Raw genomic sequence first — 14,919 nt, forward strand, 5'->3', positions numbered from 1 at the left:
CATCCCTCCATACAGTATAATGTCCTCACACACGGCCCTCCATACAGTATAATGTCCTCACACACAGCCCTCCATACAGTATGATGTCCTCACACACAGCCCTCCATACAGTATAATGTCCTCACACACAGCCCTCCATACAGTATGATGTCCTCACACACAGCCCTCCATACAGTATAATGTCCTCACACACAGCCCTCCATACAGTATAATGTCCTCACACACAGCCCTCCATACAGTATGATGTCCTCACACACAGCCCTCCATACAGTATAATGTCCTCACACACAGCCCTCCATACAGTATGATGTCCTCACACACAGCCCTCCATACAGTATAATGTCCTCACACACAACCCTCCATACAGTATGATGTCCTCACACACAGCCCCCCATACAGTATGATGTCCTCACACACAGCCCTCCATACAGTATAATGTCCTCACACACAGCCCTCCATACAGTATAATGTCCTCACACACAGCCCTCCATACAGTATGATGTCCTCACACACAGCCCTCCATACAGTATAATGTCCTCACACACAGCCCTCCATACAGTATAATGTCCTCACACACAGCCCTCCATACAGTATAATGTCCTCACACACAGCCCTCCATACAGTACAATGTCCTCACACACAGCCCTCTATACAGTATAATGTCCTCACACACAGCCCTCCATACAGTATAATGTCCTCACACACAGCCCTCCATACAGTATAATGTCCTCACACACAGCCCTCCATACAGTATAATGTCCTCACACACAGCCCTCCATACAGTATGATGTCCTCACACACAGCCGTCCATACACACAGTGACGGTCCGTTTCCGGCCAGCAGGTGGCGCTATAACACCTCTATACAATGCAGCACACATGGTGACAATCCGTTTCCGGCCAGCAGGTGGCGCTATAACACCTCTATACAATGCAGCACACATGGTGACGGTCCGTTTCCGGCCAGCAGGTGGCGCTATAACACCTCTATACAATGCAGCACGCAGGGTGACGGTCCGTTTCCGGCCAGCAGGTGGCGCTATAACACCTCTATACAATGCAGCACACATGGTGACGGTCCGTTTCCGGCCAGCAGGTGGCGCTATAACACCTCTATACAATGCAGCACGCAGGGTGACGGTCCGTTTCTGGCCAGCAGGTGGCGCTATAACACCTCTATACAATGCAGCACACAGGGTGACGGTCCGTTTCCGGCCAGCAGGCGGCGCTCTTGCACGGTTGTGCCGGGATTTTCCTCCGTGCTGTGACTGTTCACACTTGGTGCTCCGGTTATTTTGCAGGAATTATGGCGCTGATAGAGCGGGAGGATAGTAACGTTCCCCCGGGTGTCCCGTCACGCAGGGAGCAGTGAGGCTCGTCCTCTTCGGGCGCTGCTTGTTGTGGTAGCTATGACAACGCTGTCATGGAGACCGTGGTGTTGGGTTGTCAGTGAGTTGTGTGCAGGAATCTGGGAGCCGCTGCGGAGCCGCAGAATGTGACCTGAGGACAGCAGAGCCGCAGCCATCATGTCAGTGTGTGAGGGGCCCCCGGCAGCTGTGGGGCCACTGCCCCCCGGACACGCAGGGGTCGGCGGGGGCGATCTGGTGGAGCGCGGAGCAGGTACGCGCCATTCTCCGCCCGCGTCACTGTGTGCAGCGATTGCAGCAGTAGATATACAATAGTTTTATTATTAGTTTTTCCATTTTGTAATTAATTGTATTATAAAATTGTTTGATTTCTTTTCCCTTTTTCGCTGATATTTTCCTACTTTTTTTTCCTTGTTCCCTCCGTATTTGTCCTGCACGCTGTATATATAAGTACACACTGTCCCTGCGTGCTGTATATATAAGTACACACTGTCCCTGCGTGCTGTATATATAAGTACATACTGTCCCTGCGTGCTGTATATATAAGTACATACTGTCCCTGCACGCCATATATATAAGTACATACTGTCCCTGCGTGCTGTATATATAAGTACATACTGTCCCTGCGCGCCGTATATATAAGTACATACTGTCCCTGCGCGCTGTATATATAAGTACATACTGTCCCTGCACGCCGTATATATAAGTACATACTGTCCCTGCACGCCATATATATAAGTACATACTGTCCCTGCACGCCATATATATAAGTACATACTGTCCCTGCGTGCTGTATATATAAGCACATACTGTCCCTGCACGCCGTATATATAAGTACATACTGTCCCTGCGTGCCGTATATATAAGTACATACTGTCCCTGCGTGCCGTATATATAAGCACATACTGTCCCTGCGCACCGTGTATATAAGTACATACTGTCCCTGCGTGCCGTATATATAAGTACATACTGTCCCTGCGTGCTGTATATATAAGCACATACTGTCCCTGCGTGCTGTATATATAAGCACATACTGTCCCTGCACGCCGTATATATAAGTACATACTGTCCCTGCACGCCGTATATACAAGTACATACTGTCCCTGCGTGCCGTATATATAAGTGCATACTGTCCCCGCGCGCCGTAAATATAAGCACATACTGTCCCTGTGTGCCGTATATATAAGTGCATACTGTCCCCGCGCGCCGTATATACAAGCGCATACTGTCCCCGCGCGCCGTATATACAAGCACATACTGTCCCTGCGTGCCGTATATACAAGTACATACTGTCCCTGCGTGCCGTATATACAAGCACATACTGTCCCTGTGTGCCGTATATATAAGTGCATACTGTCCCCGCGCGCCGTAAATATAAGCACATACTGTCCCTGTGTGCCGTATATATAAGCACATACTGTCCCTGTGTGCTGTATATATAAGCACATACTGTCCCTGTGTGCCGTATATATAAGCACATACTGTCCCTGCGTGCCGTATATATAAGCACATACTGTCCCTGTGTGCCGTATATATAAGTACATACTGTCCCTGCGTGCCGTATATATAAGCACATACTGTCCCTGTGTGCCGTATATATAAGCACATACTGTCCCTGCGTGCCGTATATATAAGCACATACTGTCCCTGCGTGCCGTATATATAAGCACATACTGTCCCTGTGTGCAGTATATATAAGTACATACTGTCCCTGCGCGCCGTATATATAAGCACATACTGTCCCTGCGTGCCGTATATATAAGTACATACTGTCCCTGCACGCCGTATATATAAGCACATAGTGTCCCTGCGTGCCGTATATATAAGTACATACTGTCCCTGCACGCCGTATATATAAGCACATACTGTCCCTGTGTGCCGTATATATAAGTACATACTGTCCCTGTGTGCCGTATATATAAGCACATACTGTCCCTGTGTGCAGTATATATAAGCACATACTGTCCCTGTGTGCCGTATATATAAGCACATACTGTCCCTGTGTGCCATATATATAAGCACATACTGTCCCTGCGTGCCGTATATATAAGCACATACTGTCCCTGTGTGCCGTAAATATAAGCACATACTGTCCCTGCACGCCGTATATATAAGCACATACTGTCCCTGCGTGCCATATATACAAGCACACACTGTCCCTGTGTGCCGTATATATAAGCACATACTGTCCCTGCGTGCCGTATATATAAGCACATACTGTCCCTGTGTGCCGTATATATAAGTACATACTGTCCCTGCACGCCGTATATATAAGCACATACTGTCCCTGCGTGCCATATATACAAGCACACACTGTCCCTGTGTGCCGTATATATAAGCACATACTGTCCCCGCGCGCCGTTAATATAAGCACATGCTGTCCCTGTGTGCCGTATATATAAGCACATGCTGTCCCTGTGTGCCGTATATATAAGCACATACTGTCCCCGCGCGCCGTAAATATAAGCACATGCTGTCCCTGTGTGCCGTATATATAAGTGCATACTGTCCCCGCGCGCCGTATATATAAGCACATACTGTCCCCGCGCGCCGTAAATATAAGCACATGCTGTCCCTGTGTGCCGTATATATACATACATAATGTCTCTGCACGCCGTATATATAAGCACATACTGTCCCTGCGTGCCGTATATATAAGCACATACTGTCCCTGCGTGCCGTATATATAAGCACATACTGTCCCTGCGTGCCGTATATATAAGCACATACTGTCTCTGCGTGCCGTATATATAAGCACATACTGTCCCTGTGTGCCGTATATATAAGCGCATACTTTCCCTGTGTGCCGTATATATAAGCACATACTGTCCCTGTGTGCCGTATATATAAGCGCATACTTTCCCTGTGTGCCGTATATATAAGCGCATACTGTCCCTGTGTGCCGTATATATAAGTGCATACTGACCCTGCGTGACGTATATATGTGCATACTGTCCCCGCGCGCCGTATATACAAGCACACACTGTCCCCGCGCGCCGTATATATAAGTACATACTGTCCCCGCGCGCCGTATATATAAGTGCATATTGTCCCTGCGTGCCGTATATATAAGTACATACTGTCCCAAAGCACAGGTCTCCTGGCGGAGCGCGTCCCGGTGACAGTCACATGCGGGGTCCCTACTTTGCTTCCCTCATGCATAATGTGATCCACTATAATTGTGGCACCCAAGGGGTTAAACGCTGGCATTCAGGGGGTTTATTACTGCAGTGTCGGCTGTGTATTACAGCCAGCGTCCTGCTCCCGGTCACTCTGGCATAGTGATGGGGCCCACACGATCAGGTTCCCTGCGCACCCCGGCCTGTCACATTAATATGTCGCGGCCATCAGAGACAAGTCCACCCGTCACTCCGCTCACCGACACCGTGCAGCTGCCACCACCGCTGCGGCCCACGTCCGGCGCCCATTGTCATCCATGTGTGTGTCGTAGTTTTATCAGCATCACGAATGAAAATGACTCCTACAGGTCTATGGGGTTGTAAAAATCCCGAACAACCCCGATGGCGTCAGTCCACAATCCATGCAATGGAGCAGAGCAAGTAATCTGAATGTGGACTGTAGCATTAATGGGGGCACTGTGTGACTGGCACTGTTATGGGGGCTCTGTTATGAGGTCTCTGTGTGACTGGCAGTATTATGGGGGCTCTGTGTGACTGGCACTGTTATGGGGGCTCTGTTATGGGGCACTGTGTGGCTGGCACTGTTATGGGGCACTGTGTGTCTGGCACTGTTATGGGGCACTGTGTGTCTAGCACTGTTAGAGCATTGTGTGTCTGGCACTGTTATGGGGCACTGTGTGGCTCGCACTGTTATGGGGCACTGTGTGGCTCGCACTGTTATGGGGCATTGTGTGTCTGGCACTGTTATGGGGCACTGTGTGGCTCGCACTATTATGGTGCACTGTGTGGCTGGCACTGTAGTGGGGGCACTGTGTGTCTAGCACGGTTATGGGGCACTTTGTGTCTGGCACTGTTATGGGGCACTGTGTGTCTGGTACTATTATGGGGCACTTTGTAGCTTGCAATGTAGTGGGGGCACTGTGTGTCTGGTACTGTTATGGGGCACTGTGTGGCTCGCAGTATTATGGGGCACTGTTTGTCTGGCACTGTTATGGGGCACTGTGTGTCTGGCACTGTTATGGGGCACTGTGTGTCTGGCACTGTTATGGGGCACTGTGTGTCTGGCACTGTAGTGGAGGCACTGTTATGGGGCACTGTGTAGCTCGCACTGTTTTGGGGCACTGTGTGTCTGGCACTGTAGTGGAGGCACTGTTATGGGGCACTGTGTGTCTGGCACTGTTATGGGGCACTGTGTGTCTGGCACTGTTATGGGGCACTGTGTGGCTTGCAATGTAGTGGGGGCACTGTGTCTGGCACTGTTATGGGGCACTGTGTGACTGGCACTGTTATGGGGCACTGTCTGTCTGGCACTGTTATGGGGCACTGTGTGTCTGGCACTGTTATGGGGCACTGTGTGGCTGGCACTGTTATGGGGCACTGTCTGTCTGGCACTGTTATGGGGCACTGTGTGTCTGGCACTGTTATGGGGCACTGTGTGGCTGGCACTGTTATGGAGGCACTGTGTGGCTGGCACTGTTGTGGAGGCACTCTGTGCCTGGCACTGTTATGGGGCACTGTCTGTCTGGCACTGTTATGGGGCACTGTGTGTCTGGCACTGTTATTGGGCACTGTGTGTCTGGCACTGTTATGGGGCACTGTGTGTCTGGCACTGTTATGGGGCACTGTGTGGCTGGCACTGTTATGGAGGCACTGTGTGGCTGGCACTGTTGTGGAGGCACTGTGTGTCTGGCACTGTTATGGGGCACTGTGTGGCTGGCACTGTTATGGGGCACTGTCTGTCTGGCACTGTTATGGGGCACTGTCTGTCTGGCACTGTTATGGGGCACTGTGTGGCTGGCACTGTTATGGGGCACTGTGTGTCTGGCACTGTTATTGGGCACTGTGTGTCTGGCACTGTTATTGGGCACTGTGTGTCTGGCACTGTTATGGGGCACTGTGTGTCTGGCACTGTTATGGGGCACTGTGTGGCTGGCACTGTTATGGGGCACTGTGTGTCTGGCACTGTTATTGGGCACTGTGTGTCTGGCACTGTTATGGGGCACTGTGTGTCTGGCACTGTTATGGGGCACTGTGTGGCTTGCAATGTGGTGGAGGCACTGTTATGGGGCACTGTGTGGCTGGCACTGTGTGTCTGGCACTGTTATGGGGCACCGTGTGTCTGGCACTGTTCTGGGGCACTGTGTGGCTTGCAATGTGGTGGAGGCACTGTTATGGGGCACTGTGTGGCTGGCACTGTGTGTCTGGCACTGTTATGGGGCACTGTGTGTCTGGCACTGTTATTGGGCACTGTGTGTCTGGCACTGTTATGGGGCACTGTGTGTCTGGCACTGTTATGGGGCACTGTGTGTCTGGCACGGTTATGGGGCACTGTGTGGCTGGCACTGTTATGGGGCACTGTGTGTCTGGCACTGTTATGGGGCGCTGTGTGGCTGGCACTGTTATGGGGCACTGTGTGTCTGGCACTGTTATGGGGCACTGTGTGTCTGGCACTGTTATGGGGCACTGTGTGGCTGGCACTGTGTGTCTGGCACTGTTATGGGGCACCGTGTGTCTGGCACTGTTATGGGGCACTGTGTGGCTTGCAATGTGGTGGAGGCACTGTTATGGGGCACTGTGTGTCTGGCACTGTTATTGGGCACTGTGTGTCTGGCACTGTTATGGGGCACTGTGTGTCTGGCACTGTTATGGGGCACTGTGTGTCTGGCACGGTTATGGGGCACTGTGTGGCTGGCACTGTTATGGGGCACTGTGTGTCTGGCACTGTTATGGGGCGCTGTGTGGCTGGCACTGTTATGGGGCACTGTGTGTCTGGCACTGTTATGGGGCACTGTGTGTCTGGCACTGTTATGGGGCGCTGTGTGGCTTGCACTGTTAATGGGCACTATGTGTCTGGCACTGTTATGGGGCACTGTGTGGCTGGCACGGTTATGGGGCACTGTGTGGCTGGCACTGTTATGGGGCACTGTGTGTCTGGCACTGTTATGGGGCACTGTGTGTCTGGCACTGTTATGGGGCACTGTGTGTCTGGCACGGTTATGGGGCACTGTGTGTCTGGCACTGTTATGGGGCACTGTGTGGCTGGCACGGTTATGGGGCACTGTGTGGCTGGCACTGTTATGGGGCACTGTGTGTCTGGCACTGTTATGGGGCACTGTGTGTCTGGCACTGTTATGGGGCACTGTGTGTTGGCACTGTTATGGGGCGCTGTGTGGCTGGCACTGTTATGGGGCACTGTGTGTCTGGCACTGTTATGGGGCACTGTGTGTCTGGCACTGTTATGGGGCGCTGTGTGGCTGGCACTGTTATTGGGCACTGTGTGTCTGGCACTGTTATGGGGCACTGTGTGGCTGGCACGGTTATGGGGCACTGTGTGGCTGGCACTGTTATGGGGCACTGTGTGTCTGGCACTGTTATGGGGCACTGTGTGACTTGCTGTCTTACGACTATTTTACAGCTGTGATTTTGCTATAAATAAAGCAGCCGAGTTGCTCATAAGTCTCATGTCGGACGCGACTCTCATTGAAGTCTATGGACAGTGCGTCACTTGTGATGCTAGAAAACGTATCAGATTTGGAATCATTTTTGACTCTTTGTTGCAGACGTCACTGGTCACATCAGGTACAGCGTGCGGCTGCGATCCCGGTGTCACTGCCCCGCCCGGCATCGTGGTGGGAACTCGTCTGCAGGATTTATGTCCCCAAATCATTATCAGCCCCGACGCTGAACGCGTCACGCGGATGATCTGTGGGTCCAGAGAGAATCGCTGACCGCTGTGTTCAGGTCGCGGCGACACCTCTCGGGGCCGGAGTCATCCCTGCACGTGTGCGGCAGATTTGGGGCGTGAATACTTCTCTGTTAGTGACTTTTTGATTTTACGACAAATTCATCAAACAAATTACGTCTTTTTTCAAGATGTCGTTTGTGGTTTGTTCAGCTTCAGATTTTGGTGTCAGTGCGGATTCTCTGATGACACATTCATGAAAAGTAACGGTAAAAAAAATTGCAAATTTGGCAAAACTCTAATCTAATCTTCTCTTGAGGGATTGTTTTGTAGGACAGTTAGGTTGGATAATTTTTTGAAACATCTTGTAAAAAGTGCAACTATTCCCTGCTGTGCACTCACAAAAGCAGTTAGAGACCGCAGCAACTGGCGCATTGGATGAGACAATGGAGGTGCAGTGGTCTCAGTGGTCTCCATTGTAGGCGCTGGTCTCCATTGTAGGCGCCGGTCTCCGTTGTAGGCGCTGGTCTCCGTTGTAGGCGCTGGTCTCCATTGTAGGCGCAGGTCTCCATTGTAGGTGCAGGTCTCCATTGTAGGCGCCGGTCTTCATTGTAGGCGCAGGTCTCCATTGTAAGCGCCGGTCTTCATTGTAGGCGCTGGTCTCCATTGTAGGTGCAGGTCTCCATTGTAGGCGCAGGTCTTCATTGTAGGCGCAGGTCTCCATTGTAGGCGCCGGTCTCCATTGTAGGCGCCGGTCTTCATTGTAGGCGCCGGTCTCCATTGTAGGCGCTGGTCTTCATTGTAAGCGCAGGTCTTCATTGTAGGCGCAGGTCTCCATTGTAGGCACTGGTCTCCATTGTAGGCGCAGGTCTCCATTGTAGGCGCCGGTCTTCATTGTAGGCGCCGGTCTCCATTGTAGGCGCTGGTCTTCATTGTAAGCGCAGGTCTTCATTGTAGGCGCAGGTCTCCATTGTAGGCGCAGGTCTCCATTGTAGGCGCAGGTCTCCATTGTAGGTGCAGGTCTCCATTGTAGGCGCCGGTCTTCATTGTAGGCGCAGGTCTCCATTGTAGGCGCAGGTCTCCATTGTAGGCGCCGGTCTTCATTGTAGGCGCAGGTCTCCATTGTAGGCGCCGGTCTTCATTGTAGGCGCAGGTCTCCATTGTAGGTGCAGGTCTCCATTGTAGGCATCGGTCTTCATTGTAGGCGCCGGTCTTCATTGTAGGCGCCGGTCTTCATTGTAGGCGCCGGTCTTCATTGTAGGCGCCGGTCTTCATTGTAGGCACCGGTCTTCATTGTAGGCGCCGGTCTTCATTGTAGGTGCCGGTCTTCATTGTAGGTGCCGGTCTTCATTGTAGGCGCTGGTCTCCATTGTAGGCGCTGGTCTCCATTGTAGGCGCAGGTCTCTATTGTAGGCGCCGGTCTTCATTGTAGGCGCCGGTCTTCATTGTAGGCGCCGGTCTTCATTGTAGGTGCCGGTCTTCATTGTAGGTGCCGGTCTTCATTGTAGGCGCTGGCCTCCATTGTAGGCGCAGGTCTCCATTGTAGGCACTGGTCTTCATTGTAGGTGCCGGTCTTCATTGTAGGTGCCGGTCTTCATTGTAGACATCGGTCTTCATTGTAGGCATCGGTCTTCATTGTAGGCATCGGTCTTCATTGTAGGCGCCGGTCTTCATTGTAGGTGCCGGTCTTCATTGTAGGTGCCGGTCTTCATTGTAGGTGCCGGTCTTCATTGTAGGCGCTGGTCTTTATTGTAGGCGCTGGTCTCCATTGTAGGCGCCGGTCTTCATTGTAGGCGCCGGTCTTCATTGTAGGTGCCGGTCTTCATTGTAGACATCGGTCTTCATTGTAGGCATCGGTCTTCATTGTAGGCATCGGTCTTCATTGTAGGCATCGGTCTTCATTGTAGGCGCCGGTCTTCATTGTAGGTGCCGGTCTTCATTGTAGGTGCCGGTCTTCATTGTAGACGCTGATCTTTATTGTAGGTGCCGGTCTTCATTGTAGGCATCGGTCTTGCTCTTGCTTTTAGGTGCTGCTCTTGCTTGTAGGCATCGGTCTTCATTGTAGGTGCCGGTCTCCATTGTAGGTGCCGGTCTCCATTGTAGGTGCCGGTCTCCATTGTAGGTGCCGGTCTCCATTGTAGGTGCCGGTCTCCATTGTAAGTGCCGGTCTCCATTGTAGGTGCCGGTCTCCATTGTAGGTGCCGGTCTCCATTGTAGATGCCGGTTTCCATTGTAGGTGCCGGTCTTCATTGTAGATGCCGGTCTTCATTGTAGGTGCCGGTCTCCATTGTAGGTGCCGGTCTCCATTGTAGGTGCCGGTCTTGCTTGTAGGTGCCGGTCTCCATTGTAGGTGCCGGTCTTGCTTGTAGGCGCCGGTCTTGCTTGTAGGCGCCGGTCTTGCTTGTAGGCGCCGCTCTTGCTTGTAGGCGCCGCTCTTGCTTGTAGGCGCCGCTCTTGCTTGTAGGCGCCGCTCTTGCTTGTAGGTGCCGCTCTTGCTTGTAGGTGCCGCTCTTGCTTGTAGGTGCCGCTCTTGCTTGTAGGTGCCGCTCTTCAGTGACCCCTGAGGCAGCAGAGGCCAAGCTGCCGGTGCTTTCAGCCTCAGAAGGTGCATGGATCAGGCCAGCAGCACAACCATCTTGCTAGTCCACACTATTAGTCAGTCTATCACTGGCCGCAGGCAAGTAGGAAGCCGGGGGCCGGCGATCAGCGCACTCCTGAGTCCTGACGGTGTTAAATCTGATTTGAAAATCTGCCAGGTAAAGCGACATGTAAAGCGACATGCTACAGATCATTATATGATTACTTTGCTCATCAGTTTTCCCCTTAAGAAGTCCACACGATCGTGTGATATCACTTCACTGCCTTGGACGGTACTTTTTATGCTATAAATAGGTCAATATTTTGTAACCTGTGTTTGTGTTTTTCTTCAGATTTCGTCCATGTTCGGGATAAATGTGACACCCTTGAAGTCTATGAATACAATGACCTTATCCCGAAAGAAATTATCCAAGCTCTTACTTCAGCCGCAGGAACAGAGAGGCCTGAACTGGGCCAAGCGAAGAAAGCTCGACATCTTAAAGATGCAAAGGTGCCATATACCGCCATATACCGCAGAGCTCGGCAAATATATTTACATTTTACATTAAATCCTGGATCTTTGATATCACTGTCTTCAAAATTCATAGAGATGAGTGAATTGATTTGCGGGACCCACGGTGCTCCGTCACCGCCGGACGTGGGAGCCCTGCAAACCGCGTCTTACCTGCCGGCATCCTCAGCTCCTCTATTGATTAGATAGCCTGGCGTGACATCATAGCGGCGTGACATCATAGCGGCGTGACATCATAGCGGTGTGACGCACACATGACATCGTACTAGGCCAGCAAATCACAAGCGGAGCTGAGGATGCTGGCATGTGAGAGGCGGTCTGCAGGGCTTTCATCTGGCGGTCACATAGTACTGGATCGGGGTCTTGCAAATCAATTTGCTCATCTCTAGTCAGAACATTTGTGTTTTGTCCCCTTCATCACTTTATCTGCAATACTTTTACCAGCTTTTGCTACTATCTCTGAGAGCAGCATGATGTAGGGGCAGAGTTCCTGATTCCAGTGATGTATCACTTACAGGGCTATTTTGCTTCTGTTTTGAAAAAAATATCTGCTGCAGATCTACCAGTTCTATGGATCCTGGGCCCAAAATAACCCACCCACAACACTGATTGGCAGCTTTCTATGTACACTGTGCATAGGCAGAAAGCTGCTAACCAGTGGTGGGAAAGGGGATACGCTATCTGGCAGCAGCCAAGTAATCCTCTGGTGATCATCTCCTGTTGATAAAATAATGATTTCATGTAAACTACAGAAAGCAGCCCAGTAAGAGACACATCACTGTAATCAGGTTCTCTTCCCCCTACATTATGCTGCTCTCAGATAGGTAACAAATAAGCTGGTGAAAAAAATCCTTTTAATTAGCTGTGCTTATATAATGTAGTAAAGTATTTGTTGTGGGGATGGTGTGGGCCTAGGAGCTGTGCACAAAGCATCTATAGCAGATACCGGCTGTAACTCATGACTGACACTTTGCTGCATCAGACAGGATCGAGGATAACACCGCTGTACTAAACCTCTTAAATATTTGTCCTTATACTTTGCAATGGTGGAGCGAGGGAGACTGCACAGCTCCAGTACCTCTGGTGGAGCGAGGGTGACTGCGCACATCCAGTACCTCTGGTGGAGCGAGGGTGACTATGCACCTCCAGTACCTCTGATGGAGCGAGGAAGACTGCGCACCTCCAGTACCTCTGATGCAGCGAGGGTGACTGTGCACCTCCAGTACCTCTGATGGAGCGAGGGTGACTGTGCACCTCCAGTACCTCTGGTGCAGCGAGGGTGACTGTGCACCTCCAGTACCTCTGGTGCAGCGAGGGTGACTGTGCACCTCCAGTACCTCTGGTGGAGCGAGGGTGACTGTGCACCTCCAGTACCTCTGGTGGAGCGAGGGTGACTGTGCACCTCCAGTAGCTCTGGTGCAGCGAGGGTGACTGTGCACCTCCAGTAGCCCTGGTGCAGCGAGGGTGACTATGCACCTCCAGTAGCTCTGGTGCAGCGAGGGTGACTGTGCACCTCCAGTAACTCTGGTGGAGCGAAGGTGACTGTGCACCTCCAGTAGCTCTGGTGCAGCGAGGGTGACTGTGCACCTCCAGTAGCTCTGGTGGAGTGAGGGTGACTGTGCACCTCCAGTAGCTCTGGTGCAGTGAGGGTGACTGTGCACCTCCAGTAGCTCTGGTGCAGCGAGGGTGACTGTGCACCTCCAGTAGCTCTGGTGCAGTGAGGGTGACTGTGCACCTCCAGTAGCTCTGGTGGAGTGAGGGTGACTGTGCACCTCCAGTAGCTCTGGTGCAGTGAGGGTGACTGTGCACCTCCAGTAGCTCTGGTGCAGTGAGGGTGACTGTGCACTTCCAGTAGCTCTGGTGCAGTGAGGGTGACTGTGCACTTCCAGTAGCTCTGGTGCAGTGAGGGTGACTGTGCACTTCCAGTAGCTCTGGTGCAGTGAGGGTGACTGTGCACCTCCAGTAGCTCTGGTGCAGTGAGGGTGACTGTGCACCTCCAGTAGCTCTGGTGCAGTGAGGGTGACTGTGCACCTCCAGTAGCTCTGGTGCAGTGAGGGTGACTGTGCACCTCCAGTAGCTCTGGTGCAGTGAGGGTGACTGTGCACCTCCAGTAGCTCTGGTGCAGTGAGGGTGACTGTGCACCTCCAGTAGCTCTGGTGCAGTGAGGGTGACTGTGCACCTCCAGTAGCTCTGGTGGAGTGAGGATGACTGTGCACTTCCAGTAGCTCTGGTGGAGTGAGGGTGACTGTGCACCTCCAGTAGCTCTGGTGCAGTGAGGGTGACTGTGCACCTCCAGTAGCTCTGGTGCAGTGAGGGTGACTGTGCACTTCCAGTAGCTCTGGTGCAGTGAGGGTGACTGTGCACTTCCAGTAGCTCTGGTGCAGTGAGGGTGACTGTGCACTTCCAGTAGCTCTGGTGCAGTGAGGGTGACTGTGCACTTCCAGTAGCTCTGGTGCAGTGAGGGTGACTGTGCACTTCCAGTAGCTCTGGTGCAGTGAGGGTGACTGTGCACTTCCAGTAGCTCTGGTGCAGTGAGGGTGACTGTGCACTTCCAGTAGCTCTGGTGCAGTGAGGGTGACTGTGCACTTCCAGTAGCTCTGGTGCAGTGAGGGTGACTGTGCACCTCCAGTAGCTCTGGTGCAGTGAGGGTGACTGTGCACCTCCAGTAGCTCTGGTGCAGTGAGGGTGACTGTGCACCTCCAGTAGCTCTGGTGCAGTGAGGGTGACTGTGCACCTCCAGTAGCTCTGGTGCAGTGAGGGTGACTGTGCACCTCCAGTAGCTCTGGTGCAGTGAGGGTGACTGTGCACCTCCAGTAGCTCTGGTGCAGTGAGGGTGACTGTGCACCTCCAGTAGCTCTGGTGGAGTGAGGATGACTGTGCACTTCCAGTAGCTCTGGTGGAGTGAGGGTGACTGTGCACCTCCAGTAGCTCTGGTGCAGTGAGGGTGACTGTGCACCTCCAGTAGCTCTGGTGCAGCGAGGGTGACTGTGCACCTCCAGTAGCTCTGGTGCAGCGAGGGTGACTGTGCACCTCCAGTATCTCTGGTGCAGCGAGGGTGACTGTGCACCTCCAGTATCTCTGGTGGAGCGAGGGTGACTGTGCACCTCCAGTATCTCTGGTGGAGCGAGGGTGACTGTGCACCTCCAGTATCTCTGGTGGAGCGAGGGTGACTGTGCACCTCCAGTATCTCTGGTGGAGCGAGGGTGACTGTGCACCTCCAGTATCTCTGGTGGAGCGAGGGTGACTGTGCACCTCCAGTATCTCTGGTGGAGCGAGGGTGACTGTGCACCTCCAGTATCTCTGGTGCAGCGAGGGTGACTGTGCACCTCCAGTATCTCTGGTGCAGCGAGGGTGACTGTGCACCTCCAGTAGCTCTGGTGGAGTGAGGGTGACTGTGCACTTGCAGTAGCTCTGGTGCAGTGAGGGTGACTGTGCACCTGCAGTAGCTCTGGTGCAGTGAGGGTGACTGTGCACCTCCAGTAGCTCTGGTGGAGTGAGGGTGACTGTGCACTTCCAGTAGCTCTGATGGAGTGAGGGTGACTGTGCACCTCCAGTAGCTCTGGTGCAGTGATTGTGACTGTGCACCTCCAGTAGCTCTGGTGCAGCGAGGGTGACTGTGCAC

The 14,919-nt window shown here is 52.6% G+C and overlaps 1 protein-coding gene across 3 annotated transcripts in view; it reads left to right on the top strand.

Annotated features, from left to right (window-relative positions):
* Positions 1–1,221: 1,221 nt before the first annotated feature.
* AXDND1 (axonemal dynein light chain domain containing 1) overlaps positions 1,222–14,919 on the top strand; it is a 141,004-nt gene continuing 127,306 nt past the window's right edge. For all 3 annotated transcript variants that reach the window (XR_012725076.1, XM_075321207.1, XM_075321208.1), the window contains exons 1-2: positions 1,222–1,619; positions 11,119–11,276. Coding sequence is in view for 2 of the 3 variants with exons in the window: in XM_075321207.1 (XP_075177322.1) it covers positions 1,526–1,619; positions 11,119–11,276 (252 nt within the window). In the remaining variant the exon portion in view is untranslated. The remainder of the gene's footprint in view (positions 1,620–11,118; positions 11,277–14,919) is intronic.

Source organism: Anomaloglossus baeobatrachus, chromosome 8 (assembly GCF_048569485.1).
Source record: "Anomaloglossus baeobatrachus isolate aAnoBae1 chromosome 8, aAnoBae1.hap1, whole genome shotgun sequence".
Taxonomy (NCBI): Eukaryota; Metazoa; Chordata; class Amphibia; order Anura; family Aromobatidae; genus Anomaloglossus; species Anomaloglossus baeobatrachus.